The sequence below is a fragment of the Ceratotherium simum genome, chromosome 17, assembly GCF_057802395.1.
Source record: "Ceratotherium simum simum isolate JZ-2026a chromosome 17, ASM5780239v1, whole genome shotgun sequence".
Lineage (NCBI taxonomy): Eukaryota > Metazoa > Chordata > Mammalia > Perissodactyla > Rhinocerotidae > Ceratotherium > Ceratotherium simum.
In genome coordinates this window covers 61,145,119-61,168,989 of record NC_141916.1, presented here as the reverse complement: position 1 = coordinate 61,168,989, position 23,871 = coordinate 61,145,119, and the positions used below count along the sequence as shown (strand labels likewise).

At 51.7% G+C, this 23,871-nt stretch overlaps 1 protein-coding gene across 11 annotated transcripts in view; it reads left to right on the top strand.

Annotated features, from left to right (window-relative positions):
* Nucleotides 1-23,871, top strand: part of MICAL3 (microtubule associated monooxygenase, calponin and LIM domain containing 3) — a 227,867-nt gene that overhangs the window by 176,717 nt on the left and 27,279 nt on the right. For 7 of the 11 annotated variants that reach the window (XM_087443001.1, XM_087442999.1, XM_087443000.1 and 4 more), the window contains 6 exons: nt 7,954-8,213; nt 18,102-18,215; nt 19,029-19,175; nt 19,646-19,728; nt 20,852-22,700; nt 23,220-23,314. In XM_087443001.1, the coding sequence (XP_087299127.1) occupies nt 7,954-8,213; nt 18,102-18,215; nt 19,029-19,175; nt 19,646-19,728; nt 20,852-22,700; nt 23,220-23,314 (2,548 nt within the window). Of the gene's footprint in view, nt 1-7,953; nt 8,214-10,068; nt 10,159-12,392; nt 12,531-13,739; nt 13,803-18,101; nt 18,216-19,028; nt 19,176-19,645; nt 19,729-20,851; nt 22,701-23,219; nt 23,315-23,871 lie in introns of all 11 variants that reach the window. The other 4 variants (XR_015555019.1, XR_015555018.1, XM_014793914.2 and 1 more) reach the window with 3 other exon arrangements.

Genomic DNA, 23,871 nt, shown 5'->3' with positions numbered 1-23,871 from the left:
GAGCGTTTGAGTCGCACACTGGGGGCTTCTCTGTAGCGAGGAGTAAGGGAATGTGTGGGGATAAGGAAAGCAGAGCTTTTTTTTTTTTTTTTATGAGGAAGATCAGCCCTGAGCTAACATCTGCCAATCCTCCTCTTTTTTTTGCTGAGGAAGACTGGCCCTGGGCTAACATCCGTGCCCATCTTCCTCTACTTTATATGGGATGCCGCCACAGCACAGCTTGACGAGTGGTGCGTCGGTGTGTGCCCGGGATCTGAACCCGCGCCGCCAGCAGCAGAGCGCGCACACTTAACCGCTACACCACGGGGCCAGCCCCAGAGCTTTTTTTTTAAGTTCCAAGAATGTCTTCCAGAAGGTGTTTGCTGGCAGAGCTCCTTTCAGCCACATTCCACCCCTCAGCCCAGGGGTCAGACACGCTCTGGGTCCCCTGCTCCCTGGGCCGGCCTCACAGACAGCTCTTCCATGCATTCCAGGGCCGGCTCTGAAGCCACCACTGTGTGCACGTCATTGTCACGTGACCCTGTGTCTCTACCCAGAGCACCCCAGAGATGCACCACTCCCTGCCATGTTCAGATGAGGCACAGCCCACTCACGCCGTGGGGGTGGGATCCTATAGCCAAAGCAGAGCTGGTGGCTGGACCTCGAGGTGAGTGTGGGTCAGACTGCGTTCCTGCAGTAATAACCTTTCCTCCACCATAATTTGTAAACTGTAAAAGATGGTGGGGCAGCAAGTTGAGATAATGTAGCACAGGCCTTCCAGGAAGGCGAGCCCTGCCATTTTATAACAGGGTGCCGTAGGAAGGTAGGACAGAAGCATAGGAAATCAGCATCAAATAGTACTGGAATTGCCCCCATCTTACTTAAATTCAGGTTTTTAAAAGAAAACTAGCGTTAGCTGCTATGCAGAATAAAAACGGTCTCTTAAAAGTGGAGAATCCAGGGGCCAGCCTGGTGGCGTAGTGGTTAAGTTTGCGCACTCCGCTTTGGCTCTGGGTTCGCAGGTTCGAATCCCGGGCATGGACTGACACACCACTTGTCAAGCCATGCTGTGGCAGTGTCCCATACACAAAATAGAGGAAGATTGGCACGGATGTTAGCTCAGAGCCAATGTTCCTCAGCAAAAAAAAAAGTGGAGAGTCCAAAGCAGGAGCTACAGATGTTGTCTTATTTCCCCAGAGAAACTGTAAGATAGAAAAGTGTCATGTATTTTTTGCATCTTCCCTATGCACCAAGCAGAAGTAGGGGCATTTTCAGCCCTCAGTGCTTCCTCAATGAGATGTTAGACTTGAAGATGAGAAATGACAGAGTTTTAAGGAATTAACCAGTTTGACCCAGGAACTCACCTTTGACTGAAAGTTGAAAGGAGTCACAGCCGAGGTGTCTGCTGGGAGGCAGTGCAGGTGATATTCCCGAGCTGGACTTGGGAGCCAGCTCACCTGCACCTGGAGCCTGGCTCCGCCACCTACTAGTTGTGGGCAAGTTTCTTAACCTCTCTGGGCCTCAGTTTCCTCATCTGCAAAGGACATGCACCTCAGGTGTGTTGTGAGGATTAAATCAAACAAGGCAACTGGCACAGCGATTGGTGCCCAGTGAGCACAGAATCGCAGCCGCCCGTAGGATTGTGACTACGTTACCTTGTAGCTCTAGGCTCAAGACAGGTGCCCCTCATTGGAGGGGCAGGCCTGCAGTTCTCCTATTGGTTTCCTTAAACAGGTGGATGAGGTGCCAGACATTGGGTTTGACTCAGACTCACCTTGCCCTGAGGTAGTGGTGATCAGACTTTGCCTGCATCAAGATCTCCCGAGGGCTTGTTAAAGCCCTAGCCGCTGGGCTGTGTCTGCTTCAGTCTGGGGTGGAGCCCAAGATTTGCATTTCTGAACAGTTCCCAGCTGATGCTGTGGTCTGGAGACCACACTTTGAGAACCACTGCTCTCAATTTCCCAAATTTCCCTGATAATAAACACTATCTAGCACACTTGGTACAAAGCTAGTCCCTGGGCCCTCCCCTGTGGCAGCTGATTCAGTGGATTTGGGTGGAGACCAGGAATATCTGTTTCTAACAGACACCCTAAATGATTCTTTTTTTTTTTTTTTTTTCAGTTTTTTTTTTTTTTTAAGGAAGATTGGCCCTGAGCTAACATCTGTTGTCAATCTTCCTCTTTCTTTCCCTATTTCTCCCCAAAGCCCTAGTACATAGTTGTATATCTTAGTGGTAAGTCGTTCTAGTTCTTCTGTGTGTGATGCCGCCCCAGCAGGGCTTGATGAGTGGTGCCTGGTCCACGCCCAGGATCTGAACTGGCGAGTCCCAGGCCGCCAGAGCAGAGCGTGCGAACCCCGACACTATGCCATTGGGCTGGCCCCAGCCTGGGTGATTCTTATCATCGGCTTCCTGGGTCAGCTCACGTGAGCAGAGACTCCTGGTCCAAGCCTAGTGAGCTGCATGACCCTTCCACGGGGGGCGTGGGGGGCTGTCTTCCAAAGGAGACTCTGGAAATAGCACTTTTATTTTCTCTGGGAGAGACGCGGTAGCCAAGGACGGGAGGAAGCTGGCTGTTTTTAGCTTTGTTCTCTCTGAGTGCCTGTCTGGGAGACTTCGCCCCTGGCCGTGAGGCTGGCTCATGTGGGCCTGTCTGCTGAGTCCTGCAGTGCTGGCACATTCTTGGCTCTAAGAACAAGTCAGTGAGGGCTGGAGCCAGCAGGTGCGTTTCCCAGATGGGACAACCAAGGTTACTGAGTACTCCCCAGAAGTCCAAGACAGGCCACCCCCAGGGGCTTCCCTCTGTCGGAGTGACACCACGAGGAAAGCCCTCCTTCAAGGCTGACTGAAGAAGTGGGAGTCCTGGCTGTCCCCTTTCCCCGCCTCCCTCCTCCCACAGAGGCAGTCACACAAGCAGGTCATTGCCTAGCAGGGAGCAGGTTATAGCGTGGATTACGCCCACTGTGTGAAGGTTGCAGACGGTGTGCATCTCCTCCAGAAGTCTGCCTGGCAGTGGAGTGTTTACACGGTTGTCAGGGTAGGTGGCATCTAGGAGTGGCTGAGCAGGACAGAAGATTGCGCCATCTCTGATTCTGAGTGGATTAATTTAAGAGTAAAAGCCGAGATTCCTCATTTTCCCTTGAAAACCACAGGAACTTCAAGTGATCCTCCACTCAGCAGCCTGCCTTGTTCATGGTAGGGCCCGCCCGAAAATCTCCACTTTCTGAGGTTAGACCCAGGCAGCCGGCATGATCTTCTTCCTGGGTTTGCCGCCCTGATAGCTGCTGATGGCTGAGGAACTGTCGGGTCCTGGAGAACCACCCCCCGGGGGCGCGGCGTGACCTGGCGTGGTCGCTGGTGGGAATCCTGACTTCTCGCACAAATGATCCAACCTCCTTAAGCTTCCACTTCCTCACTGTAAGGATGGGGTGACAGGAGTGCCGTGTCCTGGGTTGTCTGTAGTTAGGTGAGCTAGTCCGTGTGAAGTGTCTCATGCTGTGCGGCACGCCATCAGGGCTCGACAGGCGTTCGCCGTCGCTGCTGATGTCGTCATCCTTGGATCTGCCTCCTGGCCCAGCAGAACCTCTGTGTAGCTGGTTTAAGTCTGGAGCAAACTTTGTCTTTTTAGACTCTAGCCCATGTGCCATTGGTTTTGCCTCTTCCTACCAGGGCCCCTCATGGCCTCAATGAGAAGACGACACCTGAGAGAAAATTCGGGGCAGGTGCTTTGAGATGAGTAATTGGGTATAAATTGCAGCAGGGAGGATTTTTGCTAGATGTTATTCATTATTCTAACTGAAAGGCTCAGCGCCTTCTGATGGACACCCTGCCAAGGGGCTTCAGAGGGATCATCTCTGACACCTGGGAACTGAAGCGGCACCTGCCCTGGCTTCCCTGGCGTGGTGCCTGTACGCTCTTGCCGTCTTGGCTGTGCTGGGACCACGGTGAGATGAGCAGACCTGACCCTGCTGTCAGAGGGAGTGTGGCCCAGGGGAGGCCGACCCACATCAGAAAGTCACAGGGAACAACATGTTGTTACATATGCACAGATCCCTGCTGAGACAGAGAGCAGAAAGCTGATCCTGCCAACTAGATTTCCTGGCCCTCATCTCTCCTGGAAGGCTGTATGCTGAGAGGTCATCCTCTCCTCCCAAAAGGGCAGAGAAGTTGGGTGTGTATATTGTGTTTTGTTCTGCTGTGGTGATTCTCCCCACTTGAAAAGTTTCCAGGCTATATTCCGAGGGGGGTCTGCCTCACTGTAGACTCCTTCCTCCGCTGCACCCTTCCTCCAGCCTCCTCAAAGGCTAGGCCCAGAAATTCAGGCACTGGGAGCAGCCAGAGAATGTGAAATGAGCCTTGAGGTGCTGAATTTACAGTGCAAGTCTTGCAGGACGTAAGGGGCCGGGCCAGACCCAGAGGCTGCTCTGAGTTCCCAGGGAAATGATGGCCTGGAAAGGAGCAGCTGGCAACACCTGTCAGTTTCTCTGTCCTTCCCAAAGGGAGGGAGGCCGGTTTGCCTGTCTCAGATTTCCAGAAACACGTGGCAAGACCTCTAAGGAATGGACTGAGAGCTTGTAGCTCATGAACAGAGGTGAGGGTTCACCTCGCCACCCTGCTTTTTACGATCTCTGCCTCTTGCTGTTCTCCGTGGCCCTTGAGCTGTCACAAAGTGAACCACTGTGGCCCTCAGAGCTGTAAGTGGGGCCTCATTGCCCACGTTATGCGCAGTGCAGCCGTCCTCATGACGTGGTGCGGGACCAGGAACCGGGCTGTGCTGAGGCCCCCTCTCCCGGTAAGCTGCGTCGCGATCCCCGTCTGCCCACTGATACTGTGGTGACCTGTGTGCTTGGCTATGAAGGAAGGATAAGCTGGCTTTCCTCTGCCCACCTGGAAGGTTTGTACATTTAGGTAAGATTTAAGATGAGCATAGGAGGCATTGTTATCCTTATTTCATGTTCAAAAGGTGTTAAATGACATAGATTGGGTTACACCTTGTTGTTAATTAATAAGAAAGTAAACAAATGAAATTACAAAGGTAAGGCAAAAATAATCCCTAAGTAAACACTGAAAAGTAATCAAAATCCAGATGCCAGGCTTTCCACGGTCCAAATTCTTGTTTGCCACTTTAAACTGCCTTCTTTCGTTAGGCAACCCTCCATCCCACTCGTTATGTTCTGCCTTATTTTATCGTGGTGTGTTTGCATCTTCTCTCCCCTTGAGAATATGAATCTTTTCTATGTCACCTTTGTGTTTCCTACAGTGTCTAGGAAGCGCATTATAATAGAAGATGCTCAGTAAATTTTAGTTGGGTGAATGAGTGAAGTAGGATTCATCAAACTGAGCTGCTTGCAGTAAGGAGCTGGCTCTTTTTATTTCTGTGTCTGTTTGCTGAGCTTTAGTAGGTGCTCAGAAATGTTTATTGAGTGAATGAATGAACGAACGTGTAAATGAGTCAACAGGTAAATGAATAGCTAGAGTCCCAGAGTGTGACACAAGCATGATAAAAATCGATAAAATCCCTGATCTTCACAACATGCCCACAAGGCAGGCATTTACATGACCTCCTTATGATGAGGACACTGAGGCTCAGAGAGCATAGATAATCAGCTCAGGGTCACACAGCTGGTAAGTAGCAGAGCCAGGGTGGCACTTTGAGGAATTGGCCACCTGAGAAGTAGAAGGGATTACAGCCACAAGATCACCCTCACTTCTGACCCACCTGAAGTGTGGGAGTGATACTGAACCTCTTAATCTCAAGTTCGTGTGCCTGATGCACAGTAAGCCAATCACTGAGACATTGGGGCTTGGAGATGGATACCGGTTTATTCAACTTGGCCACAATTGGGCAACCAGATTTCTGGGTGTCAGCGACAGCTGGGGGCTGGTTATCTGGTGTTCATAACTTCCTTAAGGGCATTCTTTTCTTCTGCAAAACAAGCTCATAAATCCTTGTGACCCTTGAGCCACCCCTCAGGTTAAACACGAAGACAGCAAATTAACACAATTAACTTCTTTTCGTCTGTGTCTGTGTTGGGAATGGAGATTGAAGGGTAATCGTGTTCCTATTGAATATTTGCAGTAACTCTTAGGTACCCGGCTTCAGGAATTTCCAAAACCACCCTCAGGTTTGCTGATTTGCCACAGACTCACAGAACTGACTGAAAGGTGTTATACTCAGGGTTATGGTTTAAGTACGGGGAAAGGATACCAATTGAAATCAGCAAGTGAAGACGTGCACAGGGCAGAGTCCAAGAAAGTACAGAGGTGGAGCTCCATTGTCCTCTCCCCGTGGAGTCAAGACAGCATTACTTTCTTGGTATTAATGTGTGATGATAACCACGGATAATCTCTCACCCAAGTCTTGGTGTTCAGAGTTTATTTTGGGGCTCTGTTACCTAGACAATGATTGATTGATTGATTGATTGTCCATGTGGTTGTGGTTGATCTCAGTTTCCAGGTCAGCTGATACTGCATGACCCGAAGCCCCCACCCTAAATGGTTGGTCTTTCTGACGTGGCTAGCCCTCACCCTAAATCGCATTGTTCGACTACCCACCATGACCCAAGGCCCCCAGGGAGACAAAGACATTCCCATCAGGCAGGGCATTCCAAGGACTCAGCCTTTACGTCCCAGAAGCCAAGGACCAAGGCCAGACCTCTCTTTGAGCAAGGTTAAATTCTTTACTACACAGGCACTAGCAGCACTGGTCTTGGGCATCCTTGTCCTCGTGGCACTGTGTTCACTGGTTCTCTCTCTCACACACAACCCCGCTCTGGTGAGGAGAGAGCACCCACCATCACAGGAGGTCAGGACTGGACGCCACCCAATGCCGGCTGCTTCTGGGGTTTGAGCCTGCATCATGCCAGAGGTTGGACTGTGCTTTATGGAAGCCAGATTTCCTCCAGCCCAGTCAGCTACACGTTTCTCTGAGGGCAAAGCCTCTCCTGAGAAAGACTCCAGGAATTATCAGACCGTGAACCAGGTCTGGGAAACTTCTCCATTTGTGCAATGATGTTTGGGGTTTTTCTCCTGCCTTGGAGCCCCACAGCATTTCAGAGCACCGAGTTTCATTCATGTACTGCCTGTTGTACTGCTTCTCTCTGCAGGGCAGGGGAAGGAGGATAAAATGCTGCAGGGTGGTAGCCTGGCGGGGGGACATCCACGTCATTGGCTGGCATAAGTCGTGGCCAGTGTCTTCTCGCATGTAGTGCTGCTTCCCATTTCAAGCTGACCAGGCTGTGTGCTGTGAAGGGAACAGTGGTGGGAAATGCAGCTGTTATCGAGACTGACGACCCCAGGCTGGATAGTTGTCCCCTGCCTTTCCCTATGGTCCCTGTCCTGTCACTTTGCAGTGAGCCAGGCCTTTGCTGCCACACTCCCTGTGTATCCCCAGAGCATCCAGCTTGGGGGACTCAAGGAACACCGTGAAATTGCACGTGCACCTCCCTCCAGCACAAGCACCTTGACTGCCCGCCAGTCTGTGGCTAAGACTTCAGTGCAGGCCTCTTGATGGTGTTCCTCCTTCCCCGCCATGCTTCTCACGAGAGCCTTCCGACCTGCCTGCATCAAGTAGAATTGAGTTCCTCAGACGAAACAGTGGGGCCCGAGGAGTGGAGACTTGCTCTCCGTTCTCCCTTCCCAGGGCTGAGTTTCTGTCAGACTGAGGGCCTCTGGAGACCGAACTCCGCCATGGTGCTATCCACCAAATAGGGCACCCCAGCCGGCTGGCTGTTGGCGCGCAGCTTCACGTCGGGATGGCACGTGTGTGTGTGTCCCTCTTGCCCTCCTTCGCTCTCTCTCCATCGCCTCGTGTGTCTTACCTGGGCAGGAGCACACTGGGCCCCCTGCCGAGTCCTCTCCCTTCCTGCACAGCAGGTGCTTGGCCGGATACTTGGCCTCTGACTGTGGCTTTCAACCATCGCCTTCTCAGTGTCTGTCAGTGCCTCACTTTGGCCGTGTGGTTGTTTTCCCCACAGCAGTTCTGAGTCTGAGATGGAGGAGGAGGAGGAGGAGGAGGAGGAGGAGGAGGAGGAGGAGGAGCCTCCGCTGCCCACCTCGGACCTGGGCGGCGTTCCTTGGAAGGAGGCTGTGAGGATCCATGCTCTTCTGAAAGGGAAGAGTGAAGAGGAACTAGAGGCCTTGAAGAGCTATGAGCCTGGGAATGAAGAGGAGGAGGAGGAGTCTGAAGAGGAGGAGGAGGAAGAATATGAGGAGGAGGAGGAAGAGTCTAGTGAAGGTCAGAAAAAAATCTCTTCTCCTACCCCTGACCCCACCCCGTCCCTGAGGCAGCCTGTTCCATGCCTGAGTGTGAGAGGTGTCTGTGGCTGGAGCCACACGGACGTGCCTCCCACAGAGCCCAGAGACATCCCTCCTGCCTCTCTCTGACCCTAGACGCAGAGGGCAGGGGAGACCAACGGCAGTGCAAGTCATGTCCCTCGTGCACATTCTGAGTAGAAATGGGATATGGAAGGCAGAGGGCCAGTGCGAGGACTTCATCCAGATTAGGTTTCTTATTCTCCTCTCTTTCTCATTTTCTCTCTTTTTTTCCCTTTAGTTTCAGTTAAGAAATTTATTTTAATAAAGAAAGGTAATTTAGCTTTCTAGAGAATTCCCCAACTCCTAGTCCTGCATATTGGAGGCTGCAGAGTGTTGAATCTCATATCGCTCAGAGCTGTCGTCACTGAGGAGGGAGCTGTGAGCTAGGCGCCCACTGGACAGGGTTCAGTCAGTGATATAGGAACACGTGTGGACCAGTGCCTGAGAAGAACATCGGTTCCAGTATTAAGTCGGTCTGGTTGGCTCTGAAATGCTCTCTTGCCTTGGACTCAAGATGTTTCAATTCTGACCCTGTCTCTAGCTCTGTGTGTCCTTGAATGGTGAGGAAGGACTTGATGGGCCTGCTTCTTGTGCCTGTGTAGAAAGAAGGTCATTCTTTCCGTGTCCTGGCTGCACAGAAGTCTGGGTGGTAAAGTGGGTGATAAGGACGAAACCAGGAGTTCCCAGGGAGAGACCTGAGTCCCCCTGAGGATGGTGCCACGCTCCCTCTCCAGGGGCCACGGAGTGGAGGAGAAGGACGTGGGCCTTGTAAGCACCTGTTCCTCCCAGCTGTTAGTCAGAGTAGCAGGTTAAGTTCTAGACAGCCCAGGCCTCGGCGAGTTGGCACTAGGTTGCTCTGCTGCTCTCTGTGCTTGTCTCTGCTCTTCCTGGAATTCGATGTGCTCAGCTGCCCAGTTCCATCCCAGGGTCTGTTTTCTCTGGTACAGCAGGGACTGAGCGTGGCTCTGTGACACCAGCCCTGACAAGGCAGAGCAGGCCAGGAGAAAGCAGGCCTCCACTGACCCAGTGGTGCCGCATCAGTGTGAAGGGTCAGAGGCGGGCACTTACGCAGGCCCTTGGGCAGCTTCTGAAGACCCAAGACGGAGCCTGGCGTGGGGCCCCCAGAGGCAGCACTCGGTGGCCTGCCCCTCCCTCCTCACTCTGTTTTATGAGAAATGAGTAAGGTCTGTGCAGAAAAGAAGCAGGCACTGGACTGGGAATCTGGCACCTTGGTTCTTTTCTCCATCCTGCTGTCTACAGAGCCATGGCTGGCTGTGGCTGCCTCCGCCGGCCTGCCTGTCAGGGGTGATCCAGCTCACAGCTCACCCTGGGGAAAGGGAGATAGTTTGTATCGTTCCAGACATCATTGTCTCCATGTGATGATTCATGTGCTCAGTGGCTTAGAGCCTCAGACAGAGTGCAGGGTCAAAGCCTGTTCCCTTTTCAGGAGAGATTAGCTCTGCTTTCCCTCGTGCTGACCTGTTTCCTGGCCGTAGAACTAGCCTCAAGACGAAAACTGCAAGGGAACAGGCTTTAACTAAAGAAACCTAGACTGACAAATTCAGCCAAACCCTGGGCCTCTATTCCTAGCCCATGGTGTGGTCTTTTGGGCAGTGGACTTCGATGCCTCTGTAGACAGTGGCAGGGTGTTATTGCCTTGCAGCTGAAGATAACTTCTTTCTATTCTCTTTCCTCCCTCCATTCTCTTTCCTCCTCCATCCCCACGCGGGATTCTTGGTGCTGTGTTTGTGGGTGTCTGGCTCCCCCTGCTGTAGAAGGGGAGTATTGCCCCTTGGACAGAGAACTCCTGCAAGGCCAGTGGCTCCGGCATCTGTCAGAAGAAGAAGATACGGGTACATGTAAAGGTACCTGCTCTGCCCCTTGCCCACCTTCTACCCTGACTCCCTAGCAGCCATCCAGAATTTTCCTCCAAGAGCAGGTCCCACATGAAAAGATCTGTGTATTATAAAGCTACGCTGGCAGGCTTTGGCACATACCTGGCTGGGCCCCGCCTTCATGGACAGTCATGTACAAAGCATGTGAGACAGAGAGGTTCTGGAGGAGACCTGGAGGAGAGAGGTCTGGGAAGACCCGATAAGCAGGCTACTGAATGTGACCCTAGCCATACCCGGTGTATGTTTTGCTGTAAGTTCCCCTCATCCAGTTGAGACTCGGCTTCTTCTCTAATGCAGAAGACCTCACATCATAGTTCAGCTCTCAAAAGTGGTGGAGCCAGCACAGGTGCCCGGAGCCTCCCTCCGCTGTGCCTTTTAACATTTCTCTGAGAAAGGAGGAGATGCTGGCTGATAAGTCTCCAAGGCTGCATTTATTACAGGAAGCAGAACGTTACCCAGGGAGAAGACTCCCTCCCTTCCGTTTGTTGCTCAGAAGGTGAGAAAGGGCCCATTTCTCTTTGACTTATCTTCCTCAGTCCTGAGACGTTTGGTGTGTTTGGTGACTTTGCTGTGATTCAGCCCCATCCAGCACCATAAAGGCCAACCGACCTTAGAAAAAGTCCCCGACAGGCCGGCCCCGTGGCTTAGCGGTTAAGTGCTCGAGCTCCGCTACTGGTGGCCCAGGTTCGGAACCCGGGCGCACACCGACGCACCGCTTCTCCGGCCATGCTGAGGCCGCGTCCCACATACAGCAACTACAAGGATGTGCAGCTATGACATACAACTATCTACTGGGGCTTTGGGGAGAAAAAAAAGAAAACGTCCCTGACTCTACAGAGCCCAGCAGCTCCAGTCAGGAGCACACGAGGGACGTTGCCGCACGCATCACAGAGCACAGTGTTGCATCCACATTCGTGGTCTCGCTGGTCTGTCCGCCCATATTCACATTCCCTGTTGCTTGAAAGTTAAGAGGTTGTCGTTGTAGTGATGAAGCCAAAGCCAGCTTCTCCAGTCAGACTGTGGAGAGCAGGCTCCTGTCAGGGGCCCCGAGTCCTTAAGATCAGGTGGCACCTGCCCTTGCTGCCTAAAAAGCCACCCTCGCTCCCTTAGTGTCCCCTCCCCCTGAGTTGCTGGCTGTCCCTTTATTTTAACCCGACAGAACGCCTCGGTCCAAGCACTAATGATAGTGTGTCCGCACGGCAGGGGCTGCATGCAGATTCCCTGGGTTCTGACAGCAAGAATAATCTGAAGGGGCCACTAGTGAGTTCTCCTTTAGCTGAGAAACCAGTTCCTGCGTCCAGAGGGGCTCAGCAGGGCACCAAATGGAGTTTTAAGGAAAAGGGCTTTGACCTCAGAAAGAGCAGAGGTATTGTCTTATTCCTACCCATGAACTCCCAAAGCTCTGGGAGTTTATAGGCTAGAGCTCTGCTTCCTCTCCCAGCCATTGCCTCCCCTCCTCCATCCTCTCCCCAGAGCTGTGTCCCTGCCACAGGCCAGCATGCAGCATGAGACTATAAGGGGAGGGGGACTTTTTTATATCTAGCTGCAGAAGGTAAAGACCCAAGTACCAACAAAGTAAATTTCTGTCGTGTATGAGTTGGCTGGTTTGTGGCAGAGTGACACTGCCATCCCACTTCCTTCTTGTCACATGGCTTAAATCTGAAAAGAGAAGCTGTCAACTTGGCAGGTGGTGGTAAGCACTGTACTAGGTGACCAGCAGAAGGGACGTGAATGGTGCATCCTCAGAGAGCTCACGCTGTGCTGGGTAACAGAGCCGGGTACTCGTGTCCTCTGCAGGGATGGCCCTTCAGAAGCCAGTTGTGACCTGCCTTTTTTTTTTTCCTAACATGGCACGTGGGTCCTTCAAATGCAGTTAAGATGGAAAGAGCATCAGAAAGGAAAGTTTTTTCTGCATTGGAGTTGGAATGTATGATTCTCTTCGTTGAAATTAACATTATATGTGAAGCTTGAAATGGTGAATCAAGTTGAACAAGTAGAAGTCGCTGGTGTGTGTGTGTGCATATTCTCAATTTCTGCCTCTTTCTGATTCAAACTGATCCTGGCAAATACTGTAACATTTGTTTCTGTTTCCTTTCCTGTGGTTTTTCACACCCTCCTTCCTTTGACTGTTTATTTTTTCCTTCCTTCCTCCCTATCATCTCTCCCTTTCTCATCTCCTTCACCCCTTGAATCTGGTACACTAGCTGGGAGCCGCAGGCTACAGCAGATCATGAATCCAGCCGATCCCTTGGAGATCCAGGCTGACGTGCACTGGACACACATTCGTGAGAAAGGGGAGGAGGAGCAAGTGGCACCGACCTCGGAATCCTCTGCCTCTAGAGGTAACTGCTTCCAGAGCCAAGGTCCTGATGCCCCTTGGAGCACCTTCTGTCCTCGCTTCCCCTCTCGCTGCCGCAGAGGACGTTTCTGTTAGGGCACTGCCATCTGTTTGATCAAAAGTGAGAGCCAACATAACATTTCGTTTTCCTGATGTTAATTTGACCACTACCCTTGGCTTTCATTTGAGGATATGTAAAGTTCTCTATGGTAGGAGGTTGTAGGCTCTTTCTCCACTGATGCAAAATAGTAAAATGAACTCAACCTTGGAAAAACCAAGAATTTGCTTTCTTTCTCCTGTATTACTGGGCAGGGTTACTCTTTCTCCACTTGATAAAATGTTCTGGTGCTTTCCTCATGGAGTGTGTCTGGGTGTGAATGTGTGTTGGCAGGATAGGGGTAGGGGGAGCATGTATTGAACTGAAATGAAGTTTTAAAAGAGATTTATATTAAGGAGGTCTCTAAGTAGCTAGCATAATTTCCAGCTGTAGGTTTTGGGTGAGATGATCTACAGGTCATCTACAGATGATCCACAGTAGGATATAGATGAACCTTATTCAGGCTTCTTTTAAGGAATAGCAAGCAATAAAAGAAACAAGTGGAGACTGTTGAGGGATGTGGCGGCTGCCGTGTCATTCTCCATGCATTCCGACCTTGGTGTCCCCATCCTCCAAATACAGATCCTGGTATCATCAGCCTCTGTCTCTCGTTCACTTGTCGTCATGTTTCCACTCACTCCCTGTTAGGCCAGCAACCGGCAAGGCTTTGAGTGTGCAGAGGGGTGGTCCCTGCCTTCCGGGAACTTGGCCTTCAACAGGAACATTTGATCCTCCCCAGCCCCACATTTTCACCGTAGGCGAGACCAGCCTCTGTTGACTTCTTTCGCAGCAATATAAACACCCAGGAGCTCTGCGGGAGTTGAGGAGAGAGCTTGCTGACCAGGGCCGTCAGGCTGGCCTGCGAGGTGGGGATGGCTCTGCAGCCTTGAGCCAAGGTCCACCCTCCCGTGTTTTCTTTCCCCTCTCCTTGTCCTGAACGCCCATCACATAGGTCACAGCAGGACTGTGGCCCCTTGCTGGTGCCAGACGGGCCTCTGGCTTGTAACGTCATCTCAGTTTCTCTTTTGTTTTGGACTTTAGGAATGACCTCAACTCTCCCCACTGGGAATGCTTACTCCTGTGTAACTCTATATTTATCATCTGTTTTAAATTCAGTGCCTGACCTTCCCTCCATACGCCGCGCAGCAGTGCAGGCCTGGCTGGAGACGGTCTCTGGAGGTAGTCTGGTGATGTTTGTTCTCTCTCCACTCACCGTAACCACTCTCTCGGCAGCTCTGCTGGTACCTAACACTTGACTCCGGTCCCGCGCTAGTGCATGCGAGGGCGGAGGGCGGGGGCACATGCATGCCTCCCTCAGGTAGCCATCCTTGCATGGATCAGACATGCATCCTGCGCCCTTCAGGGAAGACCCAGAGGAAAGCAGTAGTGTGGACAGGACAGAGACAAGCATGTTTTATTAATAGAGATTATTTTTGTAATGGCCAAAGCTGAAGGGACATTTCTAGCACTGAGATTTAAAGTCTGTAGAAGTTAAGTTGGTTAGCAATTGGCTGTGAAACTAGAGGAATCAGCTAATATCCCACAAACCTACCAAAATATCAGCAAAGGAGACAGTCAGTACTCAAGGGCACTCATGGAAAACTTATCAGTGACGAGAGGAGAGCAGAGCATTGGTGGATGTTGTTCAGCTAAAAGTAGCAGCACAGGCTGGGGATGACCAGATGTAGCACCAGCTGGGGCTTCAGACTGGGGTGCAGGAATCTCTTTAAGTACTTAAGCCAAGAGATAACTGAGAAACCTTGGTTGTCCTTCCTAAACTTTTCTGGAGAGGTTTTTCTCAGCGAGGGGCTACCAGCATTTGGGGCAGGACGTTCTTACCATTAAAGGACATTTAACACCCTTGGCCTCTGCCTCTAAATGTCCTTAGTGCAGCTTCCTCTCCCACTCCAGTCATTAAGACAACCAAAAATGCCTCTCTACAATATCACATACCTCTTGAAGAAGGGCGGCATTGCCTGCTGGTTGAGAACCACTGTCCTAGCAGTGGCTTCTGGGGTGAGCAGGATTGGAGCTCCTGGGTCTTTACCACCAGCATCACACACAGCAGGAGAAACGGACACAAGCACAAGTCAGGAGGTCCCTTCACACCACACCGTAGCGAGAGCCGAACCTGAGGCCATTAGCGCTGTGAACAGAAACTGCTGGTCACTGTCTCCTAGTTAGTTTGTATCCCCAAAATGGTTGGACAGGCTGAAGTGTCAGGACTTCCCAGCTGGCAGCTGAAATAAACCAAAAGCTAAGTATGTCAGTGATTCCTGGCTTCCATAGTGTGTGGCAGCTTCTAGCACCCTGCACTCCATCTTAACCTGGATTTAATCCCCCAATTCCATCCCTCAAGCTGCGTCTCTTTCAACATCTGCTGCTGCTACATTGATATTTCTCGTTCGTTTTTTGATATATTTGACAATTGTTCCTTTCAAGGTACTCCCAAGAACTGTAGACTTCTTACCCTTCTGACTCTACAGCGGACATTTCTTAGTAGAAACTCTAAGTAGGAGAACCACGTGAAGGCCGATGGACCAGACTGGGGTCAGGCTAACCAGCGTAGTGTGCCTTGAACCGTGTCAGACTGGGGATTCCTACCTCCTGGTCTCCTTTGTGCTTACTTCCTGTGTACTTGCCAACAAAAGTGTAAACTTCCCCTCTCGATGTCCAGGCACTCACAGGTCATTCGAGTACGTGTCAGGCACAATGGGCCCTCTCCACAGAATGGACCCAGGTTCTGTTCCCACTGGGTTGGGGAGACCACTAAAGGAGAAAGATTCTAGGGGAGGAGAGGCACCTGTTCAGCCTTCTCAGAATTGGTGTGGTGCACCGATGAACTAACTATCCCACAGAAAGCTCAGGTTTGAGGAGGCTTTTGGTTATGCCTCAGAAGTCCCACTCCCTGGTGTATGATGAACCGGCTTCCTTGAGTGACCAACAGCAATGTCGTCACACAAACGTTTTAAACCTGTGGAAATAATCAAGTAGTTTTCCTCCAGTATTGTCCCAGCAAATGCCATCATCGTAGGAAAGCTCTTTGGCATTGCCAGCTCCATGGGCCGCTCTGGTATTTTGAAAGGAGGAATGTGACATTAACTATTTGCCAACCTAGAACTTGTTCTGGAACTCTCCCATCTTTCCCCGTAACCTGGACTGTCTAGTCCATTCCAAACCATCGTATAGTTCCTCAAAACTAGATGCGAACTGTCACTTCATTTTTAGTAAGCTGAGTGTACAAAAGGGGTGGTAAGATAAGTACACAGCTGTAGGAGTTATTAAAAAAAAAAAAAAAAACACAAAAGACTTCATGTAACTACCACCTAGGTCAAGAAGTAAAACATTACCAGTGTCTTCAAAGTGCCCCTTCCCTTTCTTCCCCACCCCACCTCCAAAGGTAGTCACCTCCTTGATTTTCATTATATAGTCATGCACTGCGTCAATGTTTCGGTCTCAGTACCACGTAGCCTAGGTGTGTGGTAGGCTATACCATCTAGGTTTGTATAAGTAGGGGAGGAAGAGGAGGAAGACATTTTCCTCTACCCTTCTAGGTTCTTCTGGCTGGTCTAAGAATTAAATTGACATGAGACATTAACAGGAGGAAAACAAACAAAAGTTTAATGCATGTAAACATGGGAGAAACCCAGGAAAACTGAGTAACTCAGCAAAATGCCTGAAGCCCTCACCTTAAACACCATTCTCCACTAAAGACGAAGATGTTGGGGATGGGGAGAGTCAGGGACTTCAAAGGGAAAGAAGGCAATTCACGGGTCGGTGAGAAGGAGCAAACGTTCGAAAAACAAGTGTTTGGCCACATAGAAACAGAAGAACACGGTGGGGAGCCCAACAAACAGGCTTTTCTAGGTTCCTCCCTGTCTACACCTATTTCATGTGATGCTAAGGTGACAGCTCACTTCCTGAGACAGGTTTTTTTATCTGAGTTCTCTTAGGCAGTTAAGGGGGAGGTAACAAGAGAAACTTGCTGAATCTTTTGTTTCTTAAAAATAATCAGCCTAAAATAACCCTCATGTGAAAGAGACACGTTTTGGGGTGGCAAATTTTGTTTCCTTTCAGTACACTCTTTGATGTTCACACAACGACGAAATTACCTAACGAGGCATTTCTCAGAACATGTCCCCATTGTTAGTGACATGTGACTGTGCTCTGGCCTCGGTGCCACACTCACTCTGCACACTCTTAAGGTGCCAAGCATGCAGATTCATGAGGCTGGACTACAAGGAGACATTGACTTTAGAGGTCTAGTTATTATGTGGCCCGTCCTCTCACATTTCGGCATGGCCTTTTAAGAAATCCATCCAGCTGTGCCACAGCTGGCTCCTTGGGCTTGGATCCTCGGGCTCTTGTGTATGCAAATCAGAGCATCACCGTTTTTCCTGAAATGAAAACCTTTAGGAATGATTTGAGGGTGGCTGTGCTTAGAACTCCAGAATAAACCCTCAGGACCCCTGACAAGTAGGTGCTGTTAGTCACAGGGATACTGGTATCTCACAGCATCCTTTAGAGCAGTGCTCGTTGCTTTCTTAATTGCTTTCTCGGACTCCAAACTGTTAGTATGAGTTCTAAGTGCAGAGGTTGGGAGCATGTGTGTGTGTGTGCGTGTTTAGGGGCTGGTTCCTCCTCAGGAGAAATGAGGTGGATTTGTGCTTTGCCTCATTTTGCAGCACTAAAGAGCTAGTCTTGAGTCCAGAAAATGAACGTTACATATCCCTTCATCCCTCTCCCTTACACTTGAAGAAGGTATTTCTCTAAATGGTCCCAGGTGAAGCTGCAACCTCTGCCCCTTGAGGTGCAGTGTGCTCAGGGATCCTGTGGGTCACTCATGCAACAGTGATTTCACCTACAAATGACACTGCGACCACTAGATTGAGCAGTGTGGTCATAAACAAATTACCTAAACTGTCTGGGCCTGTTTTCTCACTGAAAGATGGGAATTGGAAATGACCCTTCTAATTACGTTGTTATGAGGATTCATGATTTGTGGCCTGTGAAGCAGTCAACACAGTGCCTGGCACATGAGCCATTTCTGTTATTAAATTTGCAGCTGGTGCCTGCTGGGCCTGGGCCTGGAGAAGCAGCATTTCCTTCTGTCGTTCTCAAACTGAGGCTCTTACAGCAGCCACTGAAGGAGAAGGAAAGATGACTGGGCCTTAGCTGCCCTTCCCCTTCCAGTTGGTCCTGCTCGAGTCGAGACATGCTAGTCTCATGTGTTCAGGAAGGGCCCAGGCCTGCCCAGCACCCACACTGCCTTTAGAGAGATCTCCCTAAGTCTGATTGACTCTCAAGGTGACCTTGGAGTCCAAATCCAGAGACTTCAGAGTCCGTCTTCTCCCTTCTCCTCGTGGTCTTCACATTACAGCCTGGGAAAACCACTGCCGCTTTCCCACCTGCAAAGGCAGTCTGTCTGTTCGTCTGTCTTTCCTTTCCTTCCTTCCTTTGAACATTTCTGCTTTACAGTCCCATTTGATGAGAATGACCTGGAGGAAGATGTGGACTCGGAGGCGGCAGAGATAGAAGGGGAGGCAGCGGAGAATGGGGACACGGGGGACACTGGTGCTGAGCTGGATGATGGTACGGGGGACCCCAGAGCCTCCCTTCTCCGCCATAGTAACCACCCTTTTCCTCACTGGGGACAGGGCCAGAGTGATCTGAACTCAGGAAAGATGACAGCAATGCACATTAAAGCAAAAGCAAGGAGCTTGGAGGAGGCAGCTGTTGGGTCCTGGTTTGTCCCCTTGTTCTGCCACTAACTTGAGTGTGTGTCACTTCAGCCACCCGTAAGCCACCATTCAACACAGCCTGTGTTTGTTAAGTTGTGGCTGAGAAATGAGCAGATTTGAGGCTTTATATGGGGCCTCTGAAAGCTAGATACAAGGAACGTGTTTTAAGGATTAGAGTCTGGTTGCTTGGCTGGGGAAAGGGCAGCAGGGACTCGGCTGGGGAAGTGAGAACAGTCCAGGCAGGACTGAGGGGCAAGCCCTCCGCTGTGGCTTGGGGTGGCAGGGCGGGAGGCCACAAAGAGAAGAAAACGCAGACGGTCAGTGCATCGTCCCAGAGGCAGGGCCTCCTGAGACAGCCACGTGTTTCTGTCTGTTGTGGCCCATTGTGTGTTATCTGGCTGTATTTAAAAAGAAGACAGAGCACCGCAGCCTTCGATGAGAACACCATGCTGCAGAGGATAATGCGCTTTTGGCTGAGGCTCTCAGAAGCTCGGGGGTGGGAGGGACCAGTGGGCAGGGCCCGGCTGAGGTGCAGAGCCAGGTCCAGATGGCAGGCGATTGTGCTGCAGCTGAAGAACTGACGGGGCTATTCTTAGAGGAAGGCAGGAGATGGAAAAGGAGCATGGCCTCACTCAAGTTCAGCGTTCCCCATTCCCTCTGCCAGATCAGCACTGGTCTGATGACGTCCCATCAGACGCCGAAACGGAGCTGCGTCTGCAGCACCGGGCAGCGGTGGTTGCCGAGCTGGAGCTGAGGGTGTCCGAAAATGAGGAGGAGCCACCACCGGCCTCACCAGGGTGCCAAGAGAGAGGTCAGTCTGTTGTTGAGGAGAAACTGCTTTCACAATTCCTGCAGAGAACTACTCGAGGATGAGAGGGGCACCGAGGACACAGGTCATCGGAGCAGAGCCGGGGCACTACACACCAGCCTCCAAATGGCAAACAGCTGGCTTGTTGTCCTCCTCCCCATCCCTGTGCACGTATCCTGCTCATGGCTTTGACCAACAGCCCCTCCTTTCCCTGTGTTATTTGGGGCTGTGAAAGGGTAGAAGGTACATCTCAAAGCTTTGGGTACAGACCATACGTGAAGAAAAGCCAACCCTTCTGACGTGAGCAGAGGTAGAATACATGGGCACTCTGGGAAAGCACGTTCTCTCTGTTCTTGCCGTCTCTGCAAGTGGCTGTTTGACACTGTGGCCACACTGCAGAGCTGGCTGGGAGAGGAGCTGTTAGTGGGAATGAAGGCTTTCCTCTTATAAATCCTGTGTCTGTTTCTTTTCAGGTCCCTCCCAAGTCTCCAGCCCCACTCGGTCCCCTGAGGAACAGCCTGTTCTCTCCTCCCCAGTGCACAGCCCCAAGGCAGAGGTAAGGTTTGGGGCTCCCTGTGGGCCAGAGCTGATGGGAGCCTGAGTGGGCATATTAGTTCATCTTCATTTTAGGGCCCTTGGTGTGAACCCATTTTTTTTTTGCTTCTTGTGCTGAGCGGGGCTGTTGAAAACAGGGGTGACCTTGGGGTTCCAGCCCGGTCCTTGCTGTGGGGATGAGGCAGTCTGGGCAACATCTTCCTAACCCTGCCCTGCACCAATCCCAGACCCAAGTCATCCCACCACCATGTCACTCTTTGTGGTGTCCACATACCATGCTGTTTTATAAATAAATTTATTTTTAAATTAAAGCAACAATATTTGTGTAATCATTGATTTGGTATGACAGATGCATTTTTTTGTTAATATTATGTTAAAATGAATGTATGAGTTTTAAAATTAAAAATATTTATCCTGGTTACCAGTGGTATGTGAACCACACATTGAAGAATGCTGTGTAAAAAATGGTAACGATATGTCCTGTGGAACACGTTTTGAGAAATACTGTCTGGAGGACAGATCAAGGAGGGAGGCCAGGATTCAAGACCTGGCTCTGCCTGGCTTGGCTTTGGGATTCTAAGAAGCAAGATGAATTCGGTAATTCCATCTGTGAAATGGGGGAGCTTCACTGAGATGCTTGGATGATATGGTATGAGGATTTGTGCAGGAGTAGCTGGATCTTGGAGCTTCCCGGAAGGACAGTGTGAAATACAGACTATAATAAGTAGGTATTTCAAATCTTCTTACAGTGTTGCCCCTATGTTCGTACATCAGAGATCTTGGAAGTCTGGGGCTGATGGTGAGGGAGTGAGGGCCAAATTTATCAGTGTGCTTCTGGCCAGTGTTCATCCCAGTGGACAAAGAATACAGGATGCATTTAAGATGAACCAAACCCTGAAAGCTGAATCTGTGCGGCTCAGGAGCGTGGTTCTGAAAATTGAACAAATAGGGCAGAAAATGAGAAAGGTTCTCCTGGAATCATTCAAATGATTGCTTAAAGGACATAGAGAGGAATTTATTTCAACCAGCACAGGCCCTTTGAGAGAGAGAGCTCCCAAAGGGATCTTTGCTGACGTTAAAAGCCTGCCGTCTGAGCAGCTTCTGTCTGTCTTCCTTTTCTGCAGGGGGCCCAAAGCCCACTTGCCTCTGTGGCTGCCACAGGGAGATCACCCCAGGAGCTCCTTTTCCCTGAGCCTTTACTTCCCAGAGCAGAGCCCAGAGCAGAAGCGCCCGCTGATCAGAAAGCAGTGCCCTCTCCCATCCGATCGCAGCCGGTGGCTCTGCCAGAAGCCAGGACGCCTGCCTCCCCAGTTAGTTCGCAGTGCCTGTCGCTGTTGGCCGCCTCCACCCCCCCAACCCAGCTCCCCATTTGCTCCCAGCCTCAGCCTTCCTCTGAGGCCACCATCCCATCCCCCACCAAGTCCCCCATATGCTTCCAGCCTGTTCCAGCCAAAACATCCACCCCCTTGACCCCCCTCCCCGTGAAGAATCAAGGGGATGCCAAGGACAGGCTGGGTAGCCTTCTTGCTGTGGACGAGGCCCTGAAGCGGAATGACCTGGTGGCAGAGTTCTGGATGAAGAGCGCCGAAATCCGCCGCAGCCTTGGGCTCACGCCCGTGGATCGGAGCAAAGGGCCCGAGCCCAGCTACCCTTCACCTGCCTTTAAGCCAGTGTCCCTAAAATCCTATTCAGTTGAGAAGTCCCCTCAGGGTGAGGGGCTCCATCTTCTGAAACCTCCACCTGTTCCTAAGAGGCTGGGCCTGCCAAAGTCAGATGGTGACCAGCCCTCCCTGCCAACCCCCAAGTCCCCATCTGACAGAGAGCTGAAGAGCTCCCACGAGGAACGGAGAGACCTGTCCAGCAGCTCCGGGCTGGGCCTTCAAGGAAGCTCCTCCAACATGAAGACTCTGGGCAGCCAGAGCTTCAACACCTCAGACTCTACCATGCTCACTCCACCTTCCAGCCCACCCCCGCCCCCGCCCCCGGACGAGGAGCCCGCAACTCTTCAAAGGAAGCTGCATCAGATGTATGAGTGTAAGGAAGCCGAGCCCAAGGCCTTGGTGATGCCACTCCCCCCACCTGCTACCTTTATGCGTCCCCCCAGAGAGCCTGCCCAGCCCCCCCGGGAGGAGTTGAGGAAGTCATTTGTGGAGAGTGTGGAGGAGATCCCCTTTGCCGATGACGTGGAGGACACGTATGATGACAAGACTGAAGACTCGAGTCTGCAGGAGAAGTTCTTTACACCCCCCTCCTGCTGGTCTCACTCTGAGAAGCCCCTCCACCCACCCCTAGCCAAAGAGAATGGCAGGTTGCCTACTCAGGGGAATGGGGTCCAACCACAGAAGAGGGGGCTGCCCTTGGTCTCTCCAGAAGCCAAGGAGCTGGCTGAGGAGCGCATGCGAGCCAGGGAGAAGTCTGTCAAGAGCCAGGCATTGAGAGATGCCATGGCCAAGCAGCTGAGTAGGATGAAGGAGATGGAGATGGCGGCTGGGACCTCCAGGCCCCCAGGAGGCACTGCCCGCAAAGCCTCCACAGCGCTCTCCAAGGGCAGAGAAGTCGGCCCTCAGTCTCCTAAGCGCCCGGTGCTCAGAGGCCCCGAGGAGCCCACCCTGAAGCGCGAAGCCACTAGCAAGGAGGTTCTCTCCCCTCCTTCGGACTCAGGAGGCCCAGATGGCTCAGTCACGTCATCTGAGGGCTCCAGTGGGAAGAGCAAGAAGAGATCGTCACTCTTCTCCCCCCGCAGAAACAAGAAAGAGAAGAAGTCCCAAGGGGAGGGCCGGCCCCCAGAGAGGCCCAGCCCAAGCCTCCTGGAAGAAGCAGCTGCCAAGCCCAAGTCCTTGTGGAAGTCGGTCTTCTCTGGGTACAAGAAGGGCAAGAAGAAGAAGGGCGAGGACAGGTCCTGCTCCAGCACTCCTTCCAGCAGGACCACTGTGGACTCGGGCAAGCACAGGATGTCTCCCGTCATGAGGGCAGGTGCGTCAACACTGAGGGCCCCTCACGGGACAAAGCATAATGTGTGCCCTCTCCCTCCATCCAGTTCTCCATAGTTCCCCTTCCCCACGCTGCTCCCCCGGGGTTCTCAGGAGCTCTGCTGGTGGGCCAGGGAGAAGGGAACTGAACCGTGGGTGCACAGAGCATATTCCGTTTAATGGAAGCTTGAAACCAGGTAAGAGAGCCTTGGGAGGTTTGTGCCCTTCTTAAAGTCACGTCCCCCCAAAGGAGGGCCTGATTTTGAGCAGGGTGGAGCACGGTGCTGCAGGGGGGTATGCGGCAGGCTGTCTTCAGGGCACCAGCTATTTAGTATTGGCTCTAAGCCAGGATAAGTGTCAGCATCTGACTCCCGGCTCCCCAGTATGGGAAAATAACCAATTAAACTAGAAAGACATCAAACCTCTGGCCCTCTCCCTAGGCTGCTCTTGTGAATGTAGAAATCACTACAGTACCATGGTGCTGATGGCTGGTCACCATTCTTGCTTTGCCTCTACCCCTTAGGGCTGCAGCTCGGGCGCCAGCTGAGTTTCTCGGAGGACTCTGACCTCTCCAGTGACGACATCCTGGAGAGGTCCTCCCAGAAGTCCAGGCGAGAGGTATGTAGGCCTATCGGTCGTGGGGCTTCAGAAGGGGTTAAGGGCCTTGACTCTTGTCCTCTGTTTAGTATTGGTCTTTGATGAGGTGGAGGAAAGGGAAGCAAATCTCAGGGCAGGGGTAGAGAGTGAGCATCCTCCTCTCGTATCCCAGCAGACAGCTGAATCCTGAGCCCAGCCCAGTGGTCCAAATAAGAGAGACGTGAAGGGAGTTCTCCTCTTGGGCTTTTTCAGTGAATAGCTAGGAGTTATTGCATCCATGGCAAGAGTTCCAGTGTTCAGTTCTTGTGAAGAATACAGAGACATTCCACGCCCAAAGCTTTACTGCGTCTTTAGGAAGCAGCCAAGCGTTGTCCATTCACTCTTTCGTCCTCGGAAATCCCACGTAGAGTAGCATCCGCCAGTGCCCAAAGCAAAGAAGAAGGGCCGCTCGTGCCGCAGGGTCTGGCGGAGCTGGGATGGGGGCTCAGGGCTGGCACAGCAGATGAAGCCTGAGCCCCTGAGAAACATCCCTGTCACCCCCTGCTTTGTACATTTGTGGAGTAGAGAGGATTTTTTGC